Source organism: Sorex fumeus, unplaced genomic scaffold, assembly GCF_029834395.1.
Source record: "Sorex fumeus unplaced genomic scaffold, SorFum_2.1 ptg000093l, whole genome shotgun sequence".
Classification (NCBI taxonomy): Eukaryota; Metazoa; Chordata; class Mammalia; order Eulipotyphla; family Soricidae; genus Sorex; species Sorex fumeus.
Genome location: NW_026606150.1, coordinates 7,661,231 through 7,686,169, shown reverse-complemented (window position 1 = coordinate 7,686,169; position 24,939 = coordinate 7,661,231). Strand labels below are relative to the sequence as shown.

The window sequence follows — 24,939 nt, the reverse complement described above, 5'->3', positions numbered from 1 at the left end:
CCGTCCCCAGAACTGGGCAGTGGGGAGTGTTGGAAACATCTCGAATGAATGCAGGTCAAGCAAGGGACCATGCCGGGCGCCCGGGGCCTTGGGGAGGGCGGATTTCATCACCACGCCAACGCTGGTGAGCTGCAGGCCTGTCCCTCCAGCTGGGCCCACCTCCCACCTGGGGGCTGGGGGTTGGGAAGTGCGACGGGAGGTGGGGCTGGCGCATTCTGGAACATTCTGCCGGTTCTTTTCAGTCTCACCAGCTGGAGGTCAATCAGAAAGCGTGGACTGCTAAGGGGCAGGGCTGGGAATGCTGTGAAGGGCCCGGGCAGGGCACCTCCTCCTGACCAGTGCCCACGAGAAGCTGCATGTCACTCTTGGCGGCCAGAAAACAAAGAAAGACCAAAGGGACATAAAGGGTGGACACAGCAGAGGCCGGTGACCCTGCGCCCCGTGGAAGGGCCCGTCCACTGCAGACTTGAGTGTCCAGGGCTGCTCGGCTTCCCATGCTTCTTTTCAGTGGTGCAGCCCATGCCAAGGTTACGGAGTAAAGTAAAGGCCCTCCCGTTGTTCATCGATTTGCTCGAGTGGGCCCAGTAACGTCTCCATTGGAGACTTTGTTGTTACTGTGTTTGGCACATCGAATACGTCACGGGGACTTGCCAGGCTCTGCCGTGCGGGCGAGATCCTCTCGGTAGCTTGCCGGGCTCTCCGAGAGGGGCGGAGGAATCGAACTCGGGTCGGCCAGGTTGGCTGCGTGCAAGGCAAACGCCCTACCGCTGTGCTATCGCTCCAGCTCCAGAGGTCACGGAGACGCTGTCCAAACCCCTCCTGAAGGGCTGCCCACCGCACCTGCCCTGATGCAGGGTGGTCACATTCCCAGGGCAGCGGCTGCTCCTGGCTTTTCTGTCTCCCAGAGACCCCCCCAGACTCCCAGAGACCCCCTAGCCAGGCCTGTTCGCCATCGGCACATGTGCTTGTCCGCAGTGGGTCAGCCCATGTGTCCATGGGGGCGCCGTGCCCGCAGCCCTGGGAGTGCTCCCGGGACTCAGCACAGAAGGGGGGTGCTGCCATGGGGGGGGGGGGGGAAGCAGTGTACCTCCTGGTTGTGTGTACACATGTAATGTATGTGCATGTACACCTCTGCCTGTGTGCACACCTGAGTGTGTTGTGTGCACACGCATGTACACGTGTGGGCATGCACATGTGGTGTGTATCTGTGGAGCTCTGCATACATGCACATGTGGCTTGTGACTATGCATATGTGTGACAGAGGCAGAGAGGGACCCCAGCCTGAGAGTGCAGGGTGCAGCTGTGGGATCATGCCCACAGCACCGTGACCCCACTGGGCCCCAGCTTGGTCCCTCGGGCCCCTCTAAGCATGTGCATGGGTGTTTGGGCTCACGGGGCTTGGGGGCACAGTGCACTTCACTGCAGGCAGCTCTAAGCATCGCATGGCGGGGGGTGCTGGCCAAGGCCCCTTAGGGCGACTCAGACGGGCCCTCCGGGGACTTGCCTCACGGGGACCCTGGCCCCTCCGGCCAGCACCTCACCGTGCTTCCATGACAGATCAACCTGGGCTACCCCGTCCACCCTTTGGGCTCCAGGACTTGCGGGTGAGCAGGGCAGTCAGTGGGGGCCTCAGCCCAAAGCTTACTGGGAGTGTGTCCCCCACACGGGGATCTGGGGTCTGGGGACCGCGTCTGGCTGTGACTGCCCCAGGAGAGGGACCAGCAGCCAGGTCTTTCTGCGTGGCCAGCAGCGGGCTCTGCCCATCTGTCACAGGGGTCAAGTCCTAGCACAGGGCCATCACGAGAGATGGATACAGGTCCCGGCACAGAGGGTCATCACAGGTAGCAGGGACAAGGCCGTACTCTGGGGTCGCTTCCTGGCCCACGTGGGCAGGGACCGGGGCCCACGTGGCTCCTCCCTCGTGTCCTCCTGCCTGGCTGCGCTGGCCACGGGACCCACTGGACTCCATCCAGCTGAGGTTTTGGACTTTCCCAGGATCCGGGTCTCGCTGGTGTGGTGTCCGGGCCTGGCGTGGCTTTTCCTGGGGTCCCATCCACACTGGTGCTTCTCTCCCAGGGGGGCCTGCCCTGGCCTCTGCTCACTGGGACCATTCCGTCCCTCTGTCCCCCGGACTCCCTCAGTTCCCTCACCTGCGCCCAGGTGCCCAGGCCCAGCGTGGGCCTGGGGAGTGGTGAGCTGCAGGGACGGGAGAAGCCCCTAGTGGAACCGTCTGGAGCTCAGTGACATGCAGCAGAACCTGCACCTTGGCCAGGTGCGAGTATCAGTGGGCGCCTCGGCCCTGGCACCGGCCCAGCAGTTACTGACCACGCGCTGCCGGGCACTCGCTTCCCACACTCCGCGGCGACCAAGGGGGCCCCCTGCAGACCCCTGCTCAGGGTCCAGCGCCCCGCCCCGGCTCCAAGGAGCACCCTGGACAGAACCACGGTGGGGACCTGGGCCCGCATTCACAAGTGACCATCAGCCCGACCCAACGGCCAGTGTCCGGGCCAGTGTCCTCAGGGTGCGGCTGGACGGGCAGGGCTGCATGTCCAACCTCGCGGGGTCAGGTCTGTCTCTGAGCCGTTTCTGAGCCGAGTTGGAACTCAGCTGGGTCTGAACATCCCGTCTGGTCCTGCCGAGTGAGCACTGCAGATGGAGTCTGCACCCTTGCGTCTCTCCTTCATGCGGCTCTACCCTGCCCCTGCCGTCCACCCTGCTGCATCCTGTGGCCGGCCTGCAGTGGTCTGATCCCGCCCACCCTCTGCCTCGAAAGCTGCTCCAGCACCTGAGCACCCCCTTTGTGTCTGGTGCAGGAGGGCCGTGCTGAGTAGTTGCAGGCCCACCCACCCACCCACCCGCTGTAGAGTGGGAAGCGGGGAGACAGCAGGGGTGTGGTGTCTCTAGTCACGTAGGGGGTCGCTCGGGGGCCGGGACGCTGTGAGGTGTCCCCCCCCCACCCGCCTGGAGCAGGCGGTGGCTCAGGGGTGTCCCAGTACTTGCACGTGGGCCTGGGTCTGGCGTGGGGCTGCCAGGATGACACCGCGACCAGGGCTGCACCATGTGGTTCTGCTGGGGCCCCTCTGCTTCCCGGACACCCAGCTCTGAGCCAGTGCTGCAGGGCCTGGACTTTGAGTCCTCCCCAGGGCCTGGACTCAGGGTCCTTCCAGGGGCCTGGACTCAGGGTCCTTCCCGGGGCCTGGACTCAAGGTCCTCCCACTGGGCCTGGACTCAGGGTCTGTCCAGAGGGGCCTGGACTCAAGGTCCTTCCCAACGGAAGCCTGCCGGACCCAACCCACGGCCTGTCCGCACACTGCAGAGTCAGAGCTGCGGCACCCGTGGGTGGTCCCCGCCGGTCCATGTGGGCGGTGCCCGGCCCTGGCGCCCCCGCCCCGCCCCCCTTCCTCACTGCTCCCCCGCCTCCCGCAGCTCTAGCCGCGATGCCGCGCAGCCCCACGTCCAGCGAGGACGAGATGGCCCAGAGCTTCTCCGACTACTCGGCGGGCTCCGAGTCGGACAGCTCCAAGGAGGAGACGGTCTATGACACCATCCGCGCGGCCTCCGGGAAGCCGGTCGCCGCCAGGGTGCAGGAGAGCCAGGAGCACACGCTGGTCATCCGCATCCTCATCCACGACCTGCAGCAGACGGTGAGCGCGCTCGCGCAGGGGGACGCCCCAACCGCGGCAAGGTCCTCCCGCCCCCCAGCCCTGCCCCGCCCTGCACCCCCTTCCCCGCTGGCCCCGCCCTGACTCGCCGCCCCGCCCACTGGCCCCGCCCCGCCGGCCCCGCCCACTGGCCCTGTCAGCCCCGCCCCGCCCTGTAGGCCCCGCCCACTGGTCCCGCCCTGTTCCACTGGCCCGCCCCATCCACCTCCCATAGTCCGCCCTGCCCACATGGCCCCGCCCCACCGGCAAGCCCCGCCCCACCCTACCTCCAGGTCCTTCCCCACCCTGCCCACAGGCCCAGCCCTGCCCCGCCCCGCCCACCGGCCCTGGCTTGCCGGCCCCGCCCACCGGCCCTAGCTTGCCGGCCCCGCCCACTGGCCCTGCCGGCCCCGCCCCACCCTGTAGGCCCCGCCCACTGGTCCCGCCCTGTTCCACTGGCCCGCCCCATCCACCTCCCATAGTCCGCCCTGCCCACATGGCCCCGCCCCACCGACAAGCCCCGCCCCACCCTACCTCCAGGTCCTTCCCCATCCTGCCCACAGGCCCAGCTCTGCCCCGCCCCGCCCACCGGCCCTGGCTTGCCGGCCCCACCCACTGGCCCTGTCAGCCCCGCCCCACCCTGTAGGCCCCGCCCATTGGCCCCGCCCTGCCCCGCTGGCCCCGCCCACCCCACCTGCAGTCCCACCCCACCCTGCCCACAGGCCCACCCTGCCTGCAGGCCCCTGCCCCATCTGCAGGCCTCGCCCCGCCCACCGACCCTATCCCCAAGGCCCCGCCCTTCCCACATGGCCCCGCCCACCGGCTCAACCCAAGGCCCCGCCCTTTCCGCACGGCCCCGCCCACCGGCCCCGCCCAGCCCGTCAGTCCCGCCCTCACCATGGTCCCTCTCCATCCACATGGCACTGGCCCCTCTGTGCCGCTGGCCCCCTGCACCCTGCACCCTGCCTGTGCCTCCAGCATACCCTCAGCATGGAGGAGCATCCAGGGCAAAGGAGCACGCCCCCCAATCCTGTGGCACCCTGCCCTGGGCTCTGTTGGGTCCAAAGCCTTCCCTTGCAGCTCTTGCACTTCCAGGGACCCTTCGACTGACCCCTGATCTCTGAGTTGCCCATTCCTGGAGGGTCTCACTGTGTCTGTGGGGCCCCCAGTCCCCCCCTCTGCTGTGCTGGCCCGCCGGAATGGCTCTAATCTGTTGTCAGGCGGGTTTTCAGGGGGCCTCTGAGGCAGCTTCCTCAGGGCGTGCTACAGAGCATTGCGGTCCTCCCTGGATGGTGCCCAGGATGCAACGGGCACTCACCCCGTCTGGACGCTTGCCCAGATGCAGCGGGCACTCACCCTTTGTTTCTGGGCCCACCGACTGCTTAGTGCCTGTTTCTGTGTTTCTGAGTGGACAGTATTGATGCCTGGAGTGTGGACATGACTCTCCCAGTCGTGGACCCTAAGAGGGCACGGGACCCCCAAGAGGCACCCTCCACATCCATGTTGGCACTGACCCTTTCACCTGGGGCCAGTGTAGCCAGTGAGACCGAGGCTGCAGAGAGAGGGGTGCGGGGCCCGTCCCCAGCCCCCTGAAGTCAGAGCCCTCAGAGGGCCATGGAAGTGCCTGTGTGCCATGGCCCCTCAGAGTGTGGCCCCTCAGCCCATCAGTGACCACCTGGCGCCACCAGTGAGGTTTGGGGGTGACACATCTCAGCACGCAGGCCAGCGCCCAGTCATGGGCTCCTGTCAGATGCGCGTGATTCTGGGTGGGCAGGGGGGTCCCGATTCCCCGCCCCCGCCCTCTGTGCTGCTCCGGTCCTCCTGCCCCTCGTGGCCTTGACTATGTCCCTGAGTCCTCACACTCTGAAGCCATGTCTCTGGATGCGGCCCCCCCCTCCACAGACCGGTGCCCACTGGGAGGCGGCTGGTCTGCGTCGGAGTGACGGTGGGTCACCGTTGGTCGGCCTGGACACCTTGCACTCAATCCCCAACGCCCCTCCCCTCCACCCCGTCCTGTCTGGGGCCCTTCAGAGGTGAAGGTTCTAGAAAGGTCTCCAGGGCCCTGCCTCTTCTGAGATGTTCCAATGCTGTGCCCCGGATCTCCTCCCTGCTGGGGCACAGCCCATCCCGGAGGGGTCACCTCTGTCCCCCCTCCCGGCCTGTCACGTGGGGAGGCAGGAACTGGTCTCTTGGGTCCCTGAGGGAAACTCTAGGCTGAGCCCATTTTCTGCCTTGGGACTTGCGGGGCCGTGTGCAACACTGGAGGGCACTGGTCAGCTCGAGCGTCCTCCCTCTGGCCTCTGCTCACCCTACCCGTCCCAAGTCCTGGAGTGGGGTCACGTGTGACCCTGTTGCACAGTGTGGGCTGCTGCCCCGATCCTGCTCGGGGACTCAGGGTGCACCCCAGGGCCTGCTGTTGTAGGGTGCATGGAGGGTGCTCCCTCAGACCGGGTGTGTGCCTCAGATGGGGTGTGTCCTTCAGATGGGGTGTGTCCCCTCAGACCAGGTATACTTCATCAGACCAAATGTGTCCTCTCAGGCCAGATGTGCTCCCTCAGCCCACGAGTGTCCCCTCAGACCAGGTGTGTCCCTCAGACTATGAGTGTCCCCTCAGATCGGGTGTGTCCGCTTAGACCGGGTGTGTCCCCTCAGACTGGGTGTCTCCCTCAGACCAGGTTTACTTCATCAGACCAAATGCGTCCCCTCAGACCAGATGTGCTCCCTCAGCCCATGAGTGTCCCCTCAGACCAGGTGTGTCCCTCAGACTATGAGTGTCCCCTCAGATCGGGTGTGTCCGCTTAGACGGGGTGTGTCCCCTCAGACTGGGTGTCTCCCTCAGACCAGGTTTACTTCATCAGACCAAATGCGTCCCCTCAGACCAGATGTGCTCCCTCAGCCCATGAGTGTCCCCTCTGACCAGGTGTGTCCCTCAGACTATGAGTGTCCCCTCAGATCGGGTGTGTCCGCTTAGACGGGGTGTGTCCCCTCAGACTGGGTGTCTCCCTCAGACCAGGTTTACTTCATCAGACCAAATGCGTCCCCTCAGACCAGATGTGCTCCCTCAGCCCATGAGTGTCCCCTCAGCCCAGGCGTGTCCCTCAGACCAGCTGTGGTCAGGAGACCCTGAGGTGACTCTGGGCTCCGAGCCCCTTTGCTGGACTGAGTTTTAGCCTAGGGTGATGCCCTCTGATGTCCGCGGTGGGCAGGGGACGGTGGTGGTCCTCACCCCTCCCCTAGGCCCCTCTCAGGGTCCCCACGGCCCTTGGGGCAAGGTTGAGGCAGCGCCTCATTCCGGGGGTCTGCCCCGTCTGGGAAGGGGTGGGTGTCGAGGGGTCCCCTGCTGTGTGGTGGGCGCCTGGCATCCCCCTGACGACTCATAGATCCGGGCTGTGTCCCTGTCCCCCCCTCACTGCATGGGTGTCCCCTGGGCGCTCTCCCCACCCCAGAGGCAGCCCAAGACCCTCGCCCACTGTCCCCCAAGCCGCAGCTGGACCCGCTCGCTGCCCACGCCCCCTCGGCCATCGCTCATGCGGGCAGGTGTCCCCAACCTTCAGCGACCTTGGCGGCGGCTTCTCAAAATAAGAGGCGCGTGACACTCCTGCTCCGCCCTCCTCACCCCTGCTACAGCGCATCCTGGCGCGGGTGACCCGAGGGGCCGCTTGGGGGACGCCCTCCCCGCGTGCAGGCTTGGGTCCCCCAACCTGTGTCTCTGAGGGTGGACAGGCAGCACGGGGGTCGGGGGCCGGGCGGGGCTGTGACCGTGAGCATCCCAAGGACAGCACAGCCGCGTCTCCCACCACGGGGCTCGCGGCGTCTTCCTGGGGGGCAGGAACCTGGGAAGTCCTCACCCCCACCCCCGTCCCTCTCCGGCTGCCCCCCCCCGGCTATGGGGGGGGGCTGTGCATGGAGGGCGGGGCCAGGGGCATCCCAGGCTCCCCCCTCCAGCTCTCCCGTTAGCCATCTGCAACCACCGGGGTGCCCTTGAACCCCGCCACAGAGGGGGCTCCCCGTCCTCCCCGCACCCAGGAGCCCTCCTGCCCCGACTCCCCGTTGCCGCCCGCCTTCCTGCCCTCAGGCCCTGCCAGGGCGCCCTTTAGGGGGTCACTGCCCCTGAGACAGTCCCTCGGTCTGACCCTCCCTCCCTCCCTCTGCCCTGCTGAGTCGGCTCCTCTCCTGGGTGGTGACCAGTGTCCGTGCTGACCGGAGCCGGTGACCCTGCGTCCCCACTGCATCACTGCCGTGGCCCGCGCATTCAGGGGGCCTGACCTTCACCTGCTGGGCCTGGCTCCAAGTGGCCCTGTGGAAGGGCTTGTCCGTGCCGCCTGCCCCCAGGGCCCTGGCCACTGCTTGGGTGGGACATACGCGCGGCCACTGGGGGGAATGCTCCTGACCATGGCTGCCATGGGGTGCCCCTGACCATAGCTACTGGGGGGGGAATGCCCCTGACTGTGGCCAGCACAGGGTGCCCCTGACTGTGACCAGTATGGAGTCACCCTGACCTACAGCTACTGAGGTGTGTTCCTGACCATGGCCAGCATGGGGAACCCCTGACCATGACCAGTGTGGGGTGCCCCTGACCATGGTCAGCATGGGATGCTCCTGACCATGTCCAGCATGGAGTGTCCCTGACATGCGGCTACTGCGGGGTGCCCCTGACCGTGGCCAGCGCGGGGAACCCATGACTGTGGCCAGCGCAGGGTGCCCCTGACCATGGCCATTGTGGGGTGCCCCTGACCATCACCAGGGTGGAGTGCCCCTGGCCTGTGGCTACTGCGGGGTGCCCCTGACCGTGGCCATTGTGGGGTGCCCCTGACTGTGGCCAGTGCGGGGCGCCTGACCCGCGGCCTCCTCCCGCAGAAGTGCCTGCGCTTCAACCCCGACGCCACGGTGTGGGCGGCCAAGCAGCGCGTCCTGTGCTCCCTGAACCAGAGCCTGAAGGACGTGCTCAATTATGGGCTCTTCCAGCCGGCCAGCCACGGGCGCGACGGCAAGTTCCTGGACGAGGAGCGGCTCCTGCGCGAGTACCCGCAGCCCGCGGGCAAGGGCGTGCCCTCGCTGGAGGTAGGGGCCACTGGCCGTCTGGGGACGTCCCCCTCCACGACCAGGCTTGAGGGCGGCAGGGGCAACAGTCCTCGGTGCGGGCCACTGGCCTCATACGCCGCTGTCCCACCCGGGACGGCCCTGTCTGGGGGCAGCGCGTGTGGAACGGGCTTCTGGACCCCCGTGGCCCCCACGACCGGCTTCGTCTCTTTTCACACGGTCCATGCCCCCCCCACTGTGCCTGGAACACTCCAGGGTGGAATTGGGGCCCCGGAGGGGCTGAGGGAGGCAAGTGTGTGGGGTGGCAGGGGGCAGCAGGGGGACATGGCCTCCACGTGCCGAGGACTGGACGCGCCTGCCCCGTGATAGCAGAGCTCACGGCCCCCTGCCCATCACCCCCGGCTGCAGGAGGCGCCGTGGGAGCACAGACCTGAAGCGGTGCTCCCCACGCCTTGACAGAGCTGCCAGAACGGGGTGGGTGGCACCCAGGAAGCAGCCCCTCCCCCGGGGACCCACATCGGGAATGCGGTGCCAGCCAAGCCGCGGTGACCAGAGGAGTTTCCTGGGTCCTGGGGCTGCCGTGGCCTTCCCGCTGCAGATACTCGGCACGGGTGCTCCGGGGAGGGTGCTGGGGTGCCGCCCGGGGCTCCCCGCAGCCCACCTCATCCTCACCCGCGTCCCCCTCCCCTTGTCTCCGCCCCAGTTTCGCTACAAGAAGCGAGTGTACAAGCAGGCGAGCCTGGATGAGAAGCAGCTGGCCAAGCTGCACTCCAAGGTGAGGCCCGGGCGGGGTGCTGGGAACCTGCCCGGGTGACCACCCGCCCACTGCCCCGGAGCCTGGGCCTGGGGAATGGGTGTGTGCGGCGCCTGACCGTTGTCAGGCACAGGGGTCCCGCCCCGGGCCTGACAACCACAGCTGCCTACGGTGCCAGGGGTCCACCAGAGCCCCCCTTCATGCATCACCTGCTCGGCCGAACAGAAGGATCGGATTGGCTAAGACCCAGGAACCTGCCCTCTGACCCCACGCCTAGCCCCAGGCTGTGTCTGGAGGGGGCAGTCCGAGGATGAACCCTCCATGCTTCTCAGGAACAGCAAGGATGGGGGCATGGGGGTGTGGGGGGTGTGGGCATGGGGGCGTGAGCATGCGGGGTGTGGGTGTGGGTGTATGGGTATAAGAGTGTGTGCAAAGGGGTGGGCGGGGTGTATGGATGGGCGGGGCATGGGGGTGGGCAGGGCGCGTGAATGGGAGGGGCGTGTGGAGGAGCAGGGCGTGTGGGCGGGGCGTGTGGGTGGGCGGGGCATGGTGGTGGATGGGGCATGTGTTGGACCGAGGCTGGGGCTGTGGGCGGGCTGGGAAGGTGGGCTGGGTGGGCTGAGAGGGCGGGGCTGTGGGCGGGGCTTTGGTTGGGCTGGGAGGGCGGGCTGAGAGGGTGGGGATGGGGGCGGGGCTTTGGGTGGGCTGGGAGGATGGGACTGTGGGCGGGGCATATGGGTGGGCACAGGCTGTGCTGGGAGCAGCAGGACTGCTGGGCATGGGCTCCCGCAGTGCGGAGGCTGTCGGTGGACACAGGGCAGTACGGGGCGTGGCAAAAGGTCAGGGGTTGCAGGGACTATTGGTGTGTGCCAGAGCTTACGGGACTGTGTCCTGCCCTCACTCGAGTCCCAACAGCCAGGGTCACCTACAGTCTGGGCCAGAAGGTGGCTTCCCATCCCGCTCAGGGTCCACTTCTGCAAGGGGCAGTGCTCAGGGCAGCGCGAGCATGGCAGGAAGCCGCTTCTTGCTAAGAGGCCGTGACTTCCCTCTTAGACCAACCTGAGGAGATGCATGGAGCACGTGCAGCACCGTGCGGTGGACAAGGTCGCCAAGGTTCTGGAGCGCGGTCTGGACCCCAACTTCCACGACCTGGAGACAGGAGGTGGGTGTGGCTGTGTCCGGGGACACTGTCACTAGACTCTGGTGAGCCTGGTCTCCGTGACTCCCCCGCTGAGCCGGGACCGGCACTGTGTGCCTGGGGACGTGACTCCAGCCTGAAACCCTGTCGCCCCCCACACCTGCAGCCTTATCTCCCCAGAGGACAGTTGAGCAGCCACGTCTGTCCCCACACTGCCCTGGGAACGCCCACCGGGGAGCGTGTGGAGTGGGGGTCCGTCCTGCCACTCCTGTGCTGTTCTCCACTGTCCCCTTACGACTGGCCAGCTCCCCTGGGGTGGGTCCCAGGCTCTTTCGGGGGTGCTGAGAAATGTCCGCAGTGACCTGGGGTGCAGGAGAGCCAGGGTGCGGGTCGGGGGCAGGCAGAGGCCAGTCTGCTGCCCCACCACAACCCCCGTGCTAAGTGCTTGGCATGCCCGTGATCATGTGCAGTTCAGAGAGTGGGGCAGTCGGGGTGCCAGGCCCCTCAGGAGGGTCGCCCTTGGGCTCTGAGACAGCAGCAGGGGGTACACATGCACCTTCTGTGCAGGGGACACTCAAAGCCAGAGTACCACACACAGGACACTCGGGACATGCAGCATGTCAGGGACATATGGGACATGGTATGTACAGGACACTGTCATGCATGGAACACGGGCATGCACAGCCCCCCCCCCAGGAGGCTGGGAGCAGCCCCTTCCTGAGCTTGGTATATGCCTTGGGGCGGTGGGGCGGGGGATACAGCCGTGGGGCTCGGGGACTGGCGCTGGCCACCTCCTGCTCGGTGGAAAGTTCCCCAGACAGTGAGGATGAAAGCAGATGCCCCCAGGGCCCAGGCTGCCTCAGCCGTGGCTGGGACATCGAGGACAAGGTGGTGGTGTTGGGGGCTTAGGCGGGCAGCCAGCACCGAGGGTCTACTTCGCCCTGTGGCCCCAGAACCAGCAGGAAGCCTGGGGCGTGGCTGCCTCCGGGACCCGAGGGCCACGGGGCTTACCGGGCCGCCAGGGGGGCTAGAGCCCAGGCCTAGACTCTGCAGCCAGCCGGCATCCTCCAGCCCCCACCACCGCGCAGGCTCCAGGGACGCGTCCCCGCTCCCAGGATGCCCAATTAGAGTCTCAGGGATCTGTGGGTCGGAAGCTGCCAGCTTGCCTGTCACACTGGCTTCTGTGCTAAGGACCCGCCGTCTCTCCCTCTCCCCAGAAGGGACCCCAGGGGGGGTCCCCAGAGATCACAGCCCCTGGGATGCCCTTGGTGGGGGAATCACAGACATGCTATGGCTGGAGGGGAGCTGTGGTGTGAACCCCCCATGCCCGTTCCTGAGCGCCTGGTGGAATTCCCAGTTTCCTCAGCGGAGTCACAAGGCTGGGGCGGGGTCTCCCCGAAGTGCCCCCAGGAGGGCTGGCCACATGGCCACAAACACAGTTGGTTTGTTTCTAGAACCTGGGCTTCACGGGGGTGTTTCTGGGTCGTGGGTGCCCGCTGTCCCTGCTGACTTGGAACATGGCGGGCTCAGAGGCACATTCGCAGCACGGATGGGAGGTTCCAGAAAGTGGCCAGAGAGACTGATGGACTCCCCTGCCCCGTTCCAAGTCTGGGGGGATTTATTTCAGGTTCCTGGGGCTCAATGCTTCCTTCCTGTGCTGTCACTCTGGGCGTGCTCATGGCTCTGGTGGCTGGAGCTTACACCCAGGAAGCGCTTTTATTTGATTGCTAGTCCTTTGGCCCCAGTGGGTAGTGACAGGGACCACTCCGGGCTGCGTGCTCCGGGCTCACTCCTGGTGGAGCTTAGGGACCGTGTGGGATGCCGGGGATTGAACCCGGGTCAGCCACGTGCAAGGCCAGCGCCTTCCCTGCTGTGCTCTCGCTCTGCCATGGAAGTGATTCTGAAGAAGGGGAAGTCGGCGTGGTCTGTGGGGCGTGTGCATGAGCCCGGGGGCTGGTCCTCACCAGCTGAACTGTGTGTGCATGAGAGTGTCCCCACCTCCGCCTGCTGCCTCGCCCCCGCCCCCGGCCTCCCTCCCTCTCCCCTTCCTGTTCCCCCAGCCAGACACCCCCACCTGCTCAGCCTTCCATCAGTCATGCATCCATCTGTCCCTCATCAGCCATCTAAGCCACACCGGCTCCCCCCACCCCGTTTCTCTCTCCCTTCCTCTTTCCCCCTCCCTCTTTCCCTCCCTCCCTCTCTCTTTCTCTCTCTCCCCCTACCTCCATCTCTCCCTCTCTCCCCCCCCATCTCCCTAATCGGCTCCTGTCCTGGAGGACCCCAGCCCAGCCCCATGGGACACTCTTTGTGTGGGTTTCACCTACCCCATACCCTAGATGCACGTGGCCCATTTTTCCCAAAGTGGGTGAGGGCACTGGAATAGCCCAGGGTGGGGGTTGTCGAAGGGTCTTGGGTACAATTGTGGGGTGCTTTCTGTCTGCTTAAAATGAGGTTTCCGGTGATAGGGGTGGTGAGGGAATTAGTCTTGGGTGTCCTGCTCTCTCTGAGGACACAGGTGCAGAGGCAGGTACTGCGGGGGCCCTGCCCCTCTCCCCCACCCCCGCACCGTCCCAATCCAAGACCTGACCTAGGGGCACCAGCACCCCCTGCTGGCTCTCCGGGTGTCTCAGCCCCACCTGCCCACCATCCTGCAGGGTCTGTGGGTGGCAGCTCCCCAGCAGTTGGGCGAGAGCAAGCGGGTCTTCAGGCTCAGCAGGAAGGGTCCCTGCTGTGCTCCCTGCCAGTGTGAGCGCAGACAGGGGCTTAGGCTGAGGAAAGCCCCAAAACCCAGGCACCTTGCAGACTTGTGGGCTGGGCACCTGCGCCCGGGTCAGCCCGTGTCGCTCTGCAGGGCCACCGTCCTTCCCGGCTAGTGAGCGCCAGCCTCCTGGAGGGTCTCGGCCCCCATGTGGGGGTGGGGTGGGATGGAGGTGGGCTGAGCCATGTGCAGGGGGGTTGGCAGGAGCGGGGCTCCAACTTGGCCTTGGTGAGCCGCCGTGCCTGGTGCCGGCTCTGAGCGCAGGTGTTTGGGCCCCCAGAGACGCCCCTGACCCTGGCCGCTCAGCTGGACGACCCCGCGGAGCTGATCAAAGCGCTCCGCAACGGCGGGGCGCACCTGGACTTCCGCGCCAAGGATGGGATGACCGCCCTGCACCGGGCAGCCCGGGCCAGCAACCTGCCGGCCCTGAAGGTGGGTCCGCGCCCCGCTCTGGGCCCGCCCCAGCCAAGCCCCGCCCACGGCAGCTCTCAGCCCCGCCCCGCCCCAGCCAAGCCCCGCCCAGCCGCAGCTCTCAGCCCCGCCCCCCGTGAAGCCCCGCCCAGCGCAACTCTCAACCCCGCCCCACCCCAGTCAAGTCCTGCCCTGCCCAGCAGGCCCCGCCCTCCCTCAAGCCAAGCCCCGCCCCTAGCAGGCCCTGCCCCTCCCCTCCCCAGCCAAGCCCCGCCCAGTGCAGCTCTCAGCTCTGCCCCGCCCCTGAGCCAAGTCCCGCCCGGCCCTAGCCAACCGCCCCCCCCCACGCCAAGACGCCCCAGCCCCACCTTGTCCAGTACTGACCCCAGTTGGCCCCGCTCACACTCCACTTCTAGCCCCACCCATGTGCTGCTTCCCGCCCTGCCCCCAGCCCAGATCCTCCCACAAGCCACTTCCAGCCCCGCCCACATGCCACTGCCCACGGGCCCTAGCCCCACCCCCACCCCGCCCACCTCACAGGCCTTGTCCTGCCCAAGCCCCGCCCTGAAGCCACGCCCCTCCCCGTGCCCAGCCCTGCCCCGGAGCCTGGCGCTACCCACAGCAGTGACCCTGACCCAGGAGACTTCCCTAGGGGAGAGACAGACCACAGGCTAAGGCGCCCAGGTCTGGCTCCGGGAAGGAGCCGGAGGCCAGATGCAGGCCCAGCCTCACTGCTGCTGTCCCCCGCCTTGGGGACCCCACCATCTGCCTCCCATCGCGGCGCCCACCACGTCTGCAAACTGCCAGGAGCTGGCCCGCTGCGAGCCGGGCTGCAGGAGCAGGGCTGACCCCACCTCTCGCTCTTGCAGACCCTGCTGGAGCTCGGCGCGTCCCCCGACTATAAGGACAGCTGTGGGCTGACGCCCCTGTACCACACAGCCATCGTGGGGGGCGACCCCGGCTGCTGTGAGCTGCTTCTGCACGAGCACGCGACCCTCTGCTGCCCGGATGAGAACGGCTGGCATGAGATCCACCAGGTGCGCCGGGCCCGCAGGCCCCGCCTCTTCCGGGGCGGGGGCGGCATGCCCCACCCATCCGCAGGGACCCAGAGGACCCTGAACGTGTCTCGCTGCTCTCCTGGTAGACCCAGTTCAACTCACATCCTAGGGAGACCCCGGGTTCTGCCCCTTCTTTAGTCCTGGCGTGAACCTAGGTCCAGTGCCTCCGCCTGTGCCCTGCCTGTCACCCAGAGGGGCACCCAGCCCATCCCAGCCTCCCGGGGTCTCCTACAGACCCTCTGAGGGGTTTGCGCCTCCCCATCTTCCTAGAAACCCGCGCTCCTGACTTCCTTGCAGAGACTGGGGTGCTGGGCAGCAGCCTGGCATCAGAGTTGGGGCACCCGCAGCTTGGGTGTCCCGGAGAGCTGGTACTCTTACATGTGGGGAGTGGGGCAGCCCTCAGCGAGAGGCACCCCCAGTGATGGAGTCCCAGAGTCTGGGGGCTGAGGTCTATGCAGGAGGCTTGGGCCCTGCCCCCACAAGGGGAGGGGGGTGACCACTGTCCTAAGGGCCAGCGCCAGGGCCAGGACTGCAGAAGAGCAGAGGGGTAGCCAGCCCCTGTCTTTGCCATGGCCGCTGCAGGAGGAGCCCCCCGGACCCCAGGCCGAAAGGTGGATTCACTGTCGCCCCATTCATGCCAGCGGAGCCCGGGTGGAGGTGCCCAGACCCACCAGCCCTGTTGGTTGGCTGAGGACCCCCGAGCAGATGCAGTCCCATGGGTGGCCGGCAGGTGGCAGCACAGGGCCGGGAGGGGGCACCTTGTCCCCTCCCTGTGCCTGGCAGTGACGCTAGTGCTGGACCTCGCCCCCTCCACACACACACACACACACACACACACACACACACCCCTACCCCGCGCTGCCTGGCAGCCGTCCCATCCCGTGCCTGGGAACACGGGTCCAGTTACAAAGTGGGGGCCACTTGTCACCCACAGTGGGGAACACGGGCACTGGGGAGGCCTTTGTGTCTGTCCCCACATTCCCTCTCCACCACGACAGGGAGGACCCCAGAGGCACCGGGGGTCCCAGGCACCCCGGAAATGCTGAGGATGGACCGGCCTCACCCTTGGACATGGGAGACCCCACTGGGTCTCTCCTCCCATCAGCCCTTCAGGGTCGGGCGTCTGCCCAATTGCTCCAGCTGAAGCTTCACGGGTCAGCCTGACGCTGAGTCCTGCCATCCTGTCCGGTGACACAGGGCCCAGCACCCACCGCGTCCCCTCAGGGGACACTGTGTCAGGGAGGATCTGTCCCCTCAGGGACCCTCAGAAAGGGCCTGCCCCTTCAGGGACATGGTCAGGGAGGGTCTTTCCCTTCAGGGGACAGTCAGGGAGGGTCTGTTCCCTCAAGGGACACTGTCAGAGAGGGTCCATCTTCTCAGGAACATTGTGAAGGAGAGTCCGTCCCCTCAGGGACACAGTCAGGGAGGCTGTGTGAGAGGAGACAGTTGACTGTTGACAGTTGACAGTTGACAGACACGGTGACTCAGCCTCACCCCCGCCCTTGCCTTACATTCTTGGTCATTGAGACCCCCACAGACCCTATGTGGGGTGCCTGGCCTGTCCTGGCAGACGCATTCCCAGCGCTGTCTCCTGAGGAGTCCCAGCCCTCGAGGTCTCCCATATGGGGTCCCAGCTGTACCGCAGGGTCTCCTGAGGGGCCCCAGGCCTCGGGGTCTCCCTGTGGGGTCTCCGGAGGGCCCCAGGGTCTCCCATGTGGGGTGTCCGGGGGGTCCCGGGTCTCCCATGCGGGATCTCGGGGTGTCTCCCATGCGGGGTCTCCGGGGGGGTCTCCCATGCAGGGTCTCCGGGGGTTCCCGGATTCCCCTGCGTCCCCACCCACGAGCCCCCGCCTCAGGCCTGCAGGTACGGTCACGTGCAGCACCTGGAGCAGCTGCTGTTCTATGGGGCCGACATGGGTGCCCAGAACGCGTCGGGGAACACGGCCCTGCACATCTGCGCCCTCTACAACCAGGTCAGTGTGCTGCGCCCCACCGCCCCGCACGCCCCCTCCCCCGGGACCCCTTCTCCGCAGGCAGCCCTCCCAAGGGGGGCACTTCCTTACGCATCAGGGCGTCAGCCCCGCACCCACCCACTTCCTGGCCAGGACTGGGGGGCCCTGGCTGGCGTCGCCTGACACTGTTGACGCCGCTGTGTCCGAGGAAGGGGTCCTGGGTCTCCCGGTCAGCGAGCTGGACAGCATGGCCGGTGCTTGTCGGGGAGGGAGTGGGCATCTGCCTTTTGTTCCCGGCTGGGCACCCTCCTGTTCCTCCTCACACCCCCGCCTCTTCCTCTCTCGGGATGGGGGTTACTTTCCCGGGGTCCTCACACATCAGCCCCCGAGCGGGGCCCCTGGGCTCCCCGGGCGTCATGACCCACGTCTGTGCCTAATTGCTGCCTGGAGGAGGCGCCCTGTCCCCGCCCAGCACGGCCATAGCTCAGCTCAGAATCTGGAGAAAGCCCACGACAGAAAAACCTGTTTCCTGTCGCTGGAAATTACCCGGGACAAGCTGGTCCTCGTGGGTGGCTGTGATGGGCGCCTGAGGCAGCCTCTGTGCCTACCGGTGGTGGTGCCAGCTGGGCTGTTGTCTGGGTCACGCCCCACCTGGCCGTGGAGCTGGGCAGGGGTCCCGGGAAGACCCTGCGGTCCCCACACACGATGGTCAGTAGTTCGACCCTATGGGGCCAAAGACACTGCCGCCATGTCTCAGCTGGGCCCAGACCATAGCGGAACCACGAGTGCCCATACAGCCTCGTGTCCACAAGGCCAGGGCAGCTGGAGCGGTGTTGCCCCCACCAGCCCTCTGGGTGGCCCCTGCAGGCACCCAAGGGGGCCCTGGAGCACCCAGAGCCACGTCAGCCACAGGGCCCTCCCGGGCTGTCCGTGTCATCTCCCAGGCCGCTGCGAAGGGTCGCGTGCTCAGGGCCTGGCCCCGTCCCCAGCTGACGGCAGCCCGAGGTGGGGTGTTCTGTGGCCTCGGCAACCCCGCGGACCCTCCCCATGGTCTGATGGTGGGGCCCGGAGCATCGGCCATTCTCTGCCAGCCAGGCAGGGTCACAGGGGCCACCCCTCTGGGGACCTCAGAGCTGAGTGATGTCCCCGGTCTGGGCACACGAGGCAGCCACCTTCACCCCTGCGTTATGTCCCTGGCCGCGTGGCCCTTGGCTGTGCCCCAGGGGAGAAGGATGGGTCGGGGTGCATGTGCAGCCCAGCCCCTGCTGGCCTTGTGTGCAGGGTGCAGGGTCCCAGCTGGACCCCAGTCCTCTCTGCCTCTGACCAGGCTCATTGCATGGAGAAGCCCCCTCTGCCCGGGCACAGGTGTCGGGGCAGCGCGGGGCAGCAGAGCTGGGGGCTCTCAGGGCACACGCTAAGCTGTTCCCTTGGGGGCTGCATGGGCACCAGGCAACGCGCTAGGCTCTGAGCTTCTCAGCGCAGTGTGGGGATAGTCCTAGCCAAGCCTCAGGGGTATCTGGTGCCCAGCGGGATGAGGATGACAGGGTGACAGTGACACCAGGGGTGGGTGCGTGGTGGTGTCTCTGATGGGAATGACGGTGGTGGTGGTCACAGTGGACACTGAGAAGGGGTGGCAGTGACAATGGGATAGTGATTTCATTGATCGTGATGGTGGTGATGATGATGATGATGATGGTGATGGTGGTGGTGATGATGGTGATGATGATGATGATGATGGTGATGGTGGTGATGATGGTGATAGTGGTGGTGATGATGGTGATGATGATGATGATGATGGTGATGGTGGTGATGATGGTGGTGATGGTGGTGATGATGGTGATAGTGGTGGTGATGATGGTGATGGTGGTGATGGTGATGGTGATGATGGTGGTGGTGATGTTGGTGATGATGGTGATGGTGGTGGTGATGATTGATGGTGATAATGGTGATGGTGGTGATAATGGTGATGGTGATGGTGATGGTGATGATGGTGATGATGGTGGTGATGATGATGGTGGTGATGGTGATAATGGTGGTAATGATGGCGATAGTGGTGGCGATGATGGTGGTGATGATGGTGATGATGGTGGTGAGGATGGTGATGATGATGGTGATGGTGGTGATGATGATGGTGGTGATGGTGATAATGGTGGTGATGATGGCGATAGTGGTGGCGATGATGGTGGTGATGATGGTGATGATGGTGGTGATGATGGTGATGATGGTGGTGATGATGGTGATGGTGGTGATGGTGATGGTGATGGTGGTGATGGTGATGGTGATGATGGTGGTGGTGGTGTTGCTGATGATGGTGATGGTGGTGATGTTGGTGATGATGGTGATGGTGGTGGTGATGATTGATGGTGATAATGGTGATGATGATGGTGATGGTGATGATGGTGATGATGATGGTGATGGTGGTGATGATGGTGGTGATGGTGATAATGGTGGTGATGATGGCGATAGTGGTGGCGATGATGGTGGTGATGATGGTGATGGTGGTGATGATGGTGATAGTGGTGGTGATGATGGTGATGATGGTGATGATGGTGGTGATGATGGTGATGGTGGTGATGATGGTGATAGTGGTGGTGATGATGGTGATGGTGGTGATGATGGTGATAGTGGTGGTGATGGTGGTGATGATGGTGATGATGGTGGTGAGGATGGTGATGGTGGTGGTGATGGTAGTGCTAGAGCAGTGATTGTGGAGGAGCGGTGCCCCCTAGAGCCTCACTCGTCGCCTCTGGATTTACCCTAGAAGCATCCACATCTGCAGACCGTCGTGTGTCTGAGGGACTGGGGGGGCCGCATCTGCACACGCGTGATCAGTGCCCTGTGACAGAGCGGTTCCCTCCTTTGATGAAATGGACTAATTAGGCTTTTTAAAAATTTTTGATTAGTGAAACACCGTGAGGTACAGTTACAGACTTACAAGCTTTCGTGATTACATTTCAGTCAAACAACAATCGAGGACCCACCCCTCCACAGTGCCCATTCTCCACCACCACTGATCCCAGTAGCCCCCCACCCCCATCCCCCCATCCCACACTGGTTACAATAGCTGGAATCTGGAAAAAGCTAATTAGGCTTTGATTGTAACGGGCGACAGGGTCTGAGCTGCCAAGTGCTCGCACCTCTCAGGCCTCCTGGGAGCCCGGGAGCGAGTCAGCCTCTGCTGCCTGTTTCCTGCTTGATAATGAAGCGAGGAGGCGAGGGGGCGGCTGAAGGGACCCGAGGGCCGCGGGCGCGTCAGGAAGCCTAAAGCAGCTGCTGGAGTCAGCCGAGTGGGGAGCCGGGCCACTGCACAAGCCCCGCTGCCCCACGGCCACCCTCGGGCCGCTCCCGGGAAGGGTCTGGCCGTGGGGGTGGGACACCCAACCACGCTCTTGTGTCACCAAACCTCTGGCCAGACTCGCGCCTCCCCCCTCCCCCAGGCTGCTGGCCCCATGCAGCACTGTCGGTCACCCTCTGTCCCCACGCGGCCTCGTGTGGCCTCTCAGGAAGGGCCTCAGCCCGGTGGCCTGAGTGAGGGCACTGAGTGTCGTTCTTGTCCATAGTGTCACTGTGCTGGTGGGGGCCGCGGGGTGGCCCGGGTGCTTGGGGCGGGGGAGGCAGCCGCTCTTCAGCAGAAGCAGCGTCAGTGATGGGGCAGACGCTCCCAGGGTCCGAACTCCCCTCTGTCCTGACGCGTTGATGGTGCCGAGGACGAGGCCCCCAGTGTGATACGTGGGGAAGCGACCCCCTGGGCTTTGCCTGGTGGGGGGTGACCCCCACTGTGAGGTCGGTCAGAAGCAGCAGGTTCACCTCCTCTCAGCTACAGACACGTGTGAGCACCACCCGACGTGCGCACCCACACACCCACACTGCACACACCTACACACACATCTGCACACGCATCCCTGCACACACCACACACACCTGAACACACATCTGCCCGTGGATACCTAAACATACCACACACTTAAGCGTATCTGCACACGCATGCCTGCACACACACACCCCCACACACCCCACACACACCTAAACACACACTTACACATGCAAACCTGCACATACTCACATCACATACACCCAAACACACACGTGCACACACCACATACATGTACGAACATACATGGCACACACACCTGCAGAACACACCAGCATATATACCCAAACCTGACTATACCCACACACACACACACAGCTGCACATACACATCTACGCACGTGATCATACCTACACACATGCCCATATTGCATGTACAACCCACCTGCACTCAAAGCTGTGTGCACAGCCCTGAACACGGGTTCGCCCCCTGCGTATGCGGACACACCCGTAACTGTACACACACCCAAACACACATTCAAGCACCTGTCTCTGCGCACACGTGACCCTCTGCCCGTACACACACCCGCGCATGACACCTGTATCCGCACACACACGCACACACTCACACACCTGTACACACACCTGCAGCACCTCACCCCTTACACGCCAGGAACACCTTCTGCCACCGTTGGTCAGCGGAGGCCTGGCCAGGACCCTGGGGTCAGGGGCCTTGGGCTCCCGGTGCCACCCGGCTGTATGTCCACTCCGCCAGGAGTCCCGAGGACGTGTTCTCAGACGCACTCGTGTCCCTCCAGCCCCACCCAGAGCAGAGTCCCCAGCACGGCTCAGACGGGGCCACTGGCCGGGAGCACCTGAGCCGGCGACTCCCACGTCCAGGCCGCCCGGAGCCGGCAGGGCTGGCTCACCAGTGTCCCTTCCGCCCACAGGACAGCTGCGCCAAGGTGCTGCTCTTCCGGGGCGGAGACAAGGAGCTGAAGAACTACAACAGCCAGACCCCCTTCCAGGTACTGCGCGAGCCACACCCCTGCCCCCTCCCTGTCCCCCCTTGCCTCAGGCCCGGGCAGTCTCCAGGGGTGCAGAGGACACGCCGTAGCATGACCTGTGCGTGGGGAGGGAGGGTCCCAGGGGAGGGCCGGTCCCCATGCCCTGCCCGGAGGGATGGCCAGCACCCTTGGGGCACGCGCCTCCCCTTCCGGTCACTCTAGTGCCCCGTCTTTCGCTCACGGAGTCGGCAGCACGGTGGCAGGTGGGTGGGGACCCTGGGACCCTGCCCCTCAGCACCTGCCTCCATCCTCCCGCGTGCCCGTGGCCCTCCCTGGCCTGGCCTCTGCGGGACACACAGGACACACGTGTCCATGTGGCTTGTCTGCCACACGGGGGGCAGGGGGCAGCTTTCTTGCAGGCGTGATGAGGAAGGACCGCTCCCCTCGCTGGGGTTTTGGGGTTTGGCAAAGCTGCAAGTCCTAGAAACACACTTGGAACCTGGACACGGGCCTGGCCGTGGCTGCATCTCGCTTGGGGGCCTGGGGGGGGTCTCCAGGCCGCAGAGGCTCCTGGGAAGAGCCGAGTCTGCGCCCACCACGTGCCTCACGGGAGGCCCATGCCCACCCCAGCTCGTGGTGCCCGTGCTGGCCAAGGGTCGTCACTGGCGGGGAAACACCTTCCGATGGGGCCCGGGCCGTGGCCCCGCCACACGCTGGCCCTGACCTGCTCCTGGGGCCGAGCCATCACGGTCCCGTTGGGCGGGCTTTCACGCACAGGAAACGCAGCCGCTGCCTCCAGCTCTGGTGCGTGTGTGGCCCCCAGCAGCCCTGCGGCCCAGGGAGTCGCTGGGGTAGAGGCGACGGCCACCAGGCTGTGTCCAGGGAAGTCCTGCTGTTTCACCCCCTGGGTGTCGGCAGGAGATGGAGCAGAGGGGCAGGGGGGAGGCCGCGGGGAGAGAGGGGGAGTTGGGGAGGAGTCTGCAGGGAGGCAGGGATAGGTCGTGGGGAGGCAGGGAGAGGCAGGGGGAGGCAGGGGGAGGCAGCGGAGAGTGACGGGGAGGCCACAGGGAGGCAGGGGTGGTGAGAGGATGCAGGGGGGAGGCAGGGGGGGGTAGGGGATGTAGGACGGAGGCAGGGGGAGGCAGGGAGAGGCAGGGGGAGGTGGGGGAGGCAGGGGAAGGTGAGGGGAGGTGGGGAGAGGCAGGGGGAGGTGAGAGGAGGCGGGGTGGGGGAGTCAGAGGGAGGCTGCAGGCCCTCTGGGCGCTGTCTCTGCTTCTGTTTCTCGGCCCACCCATGCTGCGGGTGCGAGGGCCCTCCCCTGATCTTGCATTGTGCGGACGGGCTGGGGCTGCCCTGGCCGCCATTCTGGACGGAAAGGGGGACGCAGGACAGTCCAGCAGGCCTTGGCTCACGCGGCACCCACCAGGCCGGTGGCTGCGGCGTCCCCATCCCACGTGGGCGGGCGCTGCCAGTCGGCTCCAGCTCCTCCCCGGAGACCCTGCCCGGGACGGGTTGTGGGGGCTCAGCGTGGGGAAATGCCTCCTGTCCCCCCAGAATATTGGCCAGCCCCGGTACTCTGACCCTCAGGACTGGGAACCCCCTCCCTGGGACCCGGAGCCCCCAGCAGATCTCACAGGTGGCTCGGTGACACCCAGGCCCACCCCTGTTCCCAGCCCCGCTGTGTCCGGCTGCGGCTGGGGCTGGGCCAGTCACACCTGGGACCCCGCACATGAGTCCTTGCGCTCCGGTTCTCTCCAGCCAGAGGGGGTCCCGTTGTGCCCGGATTTCAGATCCCCAGAGCGGAGAGACCAAGTCCACACGCGAAAACGCAAAGCAAAGGAACTTTATTGCTGGCTCTGGCCGGGGCCCAAGTCCCATCCCACACAGGGCAGTCTTGACCAGTGGCCAGCGCCCTGACGCTCAAACGGTTTATATAGGGCTCAAAGCTAAGCGAGCACTTTGGCAACAGTGAAACAATAGTTTCCAGCAACGGTTTGTGGTTACATGAGCTGCTGGTTCTTTACCTTTCTGGGCAGAGTGATTGATGGAGCCGGCTTGCTGGGCCCAGGAACTCTCCCGGTGGGTTCAGGTCTGCTAGTCACACATTGTTTCCTTGCTGGGAAACAGAAACTGTTTCAGTTCCAGGAACTGAACCTGAGGCCTCGCTGACTTTTCCCGTTTCTCCCTGACAGTCGGGGCTCTGGGAATGTCTCCCTGGCGGTCTTGGGGCCCCTTCCTCTCTGTGACCTGGCCGCACCCCACGTGTGCCCCATCCAGGCCCCAACCTGCTGTGGGCGGGTGTAGACGGCGGCTGCCTCCGGCCCAGCCTGGGGTGCGGAGGGGATCGGAGCTGCAGTGACCAGTTCTGAGCCTGTCCCTGCGCCCTCGGCCGTCTCAGACTGACCCCTGACCTCCACCTTGCCCTCCAGCCTGTCCCTCCTGCCATGGGGCCCGGTGTGAGACGGGCTGTGGGGGCTCCTGAGTCTGAGGGCCTCAGGGGGGCACCGGTACCCTCTTCTGAGCTGGGGGCATCTGTCCTGTCCTGTTTGTGTCTGGGGCTGGCCATGGCCCGTTGTCCAGCTTCCTCTGTCCCTTCCTGTGGCTCCAGCAAGGGCCCTGGCCCCTCCCCCTGCTTCCTGGTTCCTGGGACCCCCCCCCTGTCGCCCTCCCACACCGCAGGCCCAGACCCCCTTGGGTGGCAGCACTGAGCAGGTACCCCCCGCCCCTCACCTTGGGCAGCCGGGACAATCCCCGGACCCATTCTGGGACAGGGAAGATGTCACGGGCTTCAGCCAGCCTGCAGGAGGGTATGGCTCATGAATCCACATGCAGACGGACAGATGGACAGAGGCAGACTCCCGACAGCCCAGGACACCCATCCTGCCCGGGGACCGAGACTCAGCACAGGGGCAGGGCCGAGGGTCCGAGGAGTAGGGGGCAAGGTTGGGGGCGGGAGCAAGGCTGGGAGCATCCGCGGAGAAGCTGGCATGAGCTGTCACTGCAGCCGGCCTCAGGGGCCTTAGCAGGGGCTTCTGCCTGTCTCCGTGACAGCCGAGTCACTCAGTCACCCAGAGACACTCAGTGACGCCTGCTCAGGTGACACGGAAATGCGCGTGTGTCTTCGGCCCAGCGGGAGCCTGCCATGCCCCGCGTAAGGGGTTCGGGCTTGTAGGAGCCACTGGATGCTATATCGGCCACCCATGGCAGCTCTGCCCCCGGCTCCCCTGTGCCGTGGCCACATGGAACAGGCGTCACTCCAGCCGTGGGCCTGACTAGTCATGGGGACACGCTCCCTCCCCCTTTACTCCCAGGCGCTGGCATATGCTCGGTTGCCACACACTTTGGTGGCCTGGGGGGTCCCGAACCACAG

At 65.6% G+C, this 24,939-nt stretch overlaps 1 protein-coding gene across 3 annotated transcripts in view; it reads left to right on the top strand.

Moving 5' to 3' along the window:
* The first annotated feature begins 3,437 nt into the window (after positions 1-3,437).
* Positions 3,438-24,939, top strand: part of SHANK2 (SH3 and multiple ankyrin repeat domains 2) — a 169,687-nt gene continuing 148,185 nt past the window's right edge. For all 3 annotated transcript variants that reach the window (XM_056131815.1, XM_056131814.1, XM_056131817.1), the window contains exons 1-8: positions 3,438-3,644; positions 8,499-8,702; positions 9,385-9,456; positions 10,489-10,597; positions 13,612-13,763; positions 14,612-14,779; positions 16,657-16,773; positions 21,513-21,590. In XM_056131815.1, the coding sequence (XP_055987790.1) occupies positions 3,438-3,644; positions 8,499-8,702; positions 9,385-9,456; positions 10,489-10,597; positions 13,612-13,763; positions 14,612-14,779; positions 16,657-16,773; positions 21,513-21,590 (1,107 nt within the window). The remainder of the gene's footprint in view (positions 3,645-8,498; positions 8,703-9,384; positions 9,457-10,488; positions 10,598-13,611; positions 13,764-14,611; positions 14,780-16,656; positions 16,774-21,512; positions 21,591-24,939) is intronic.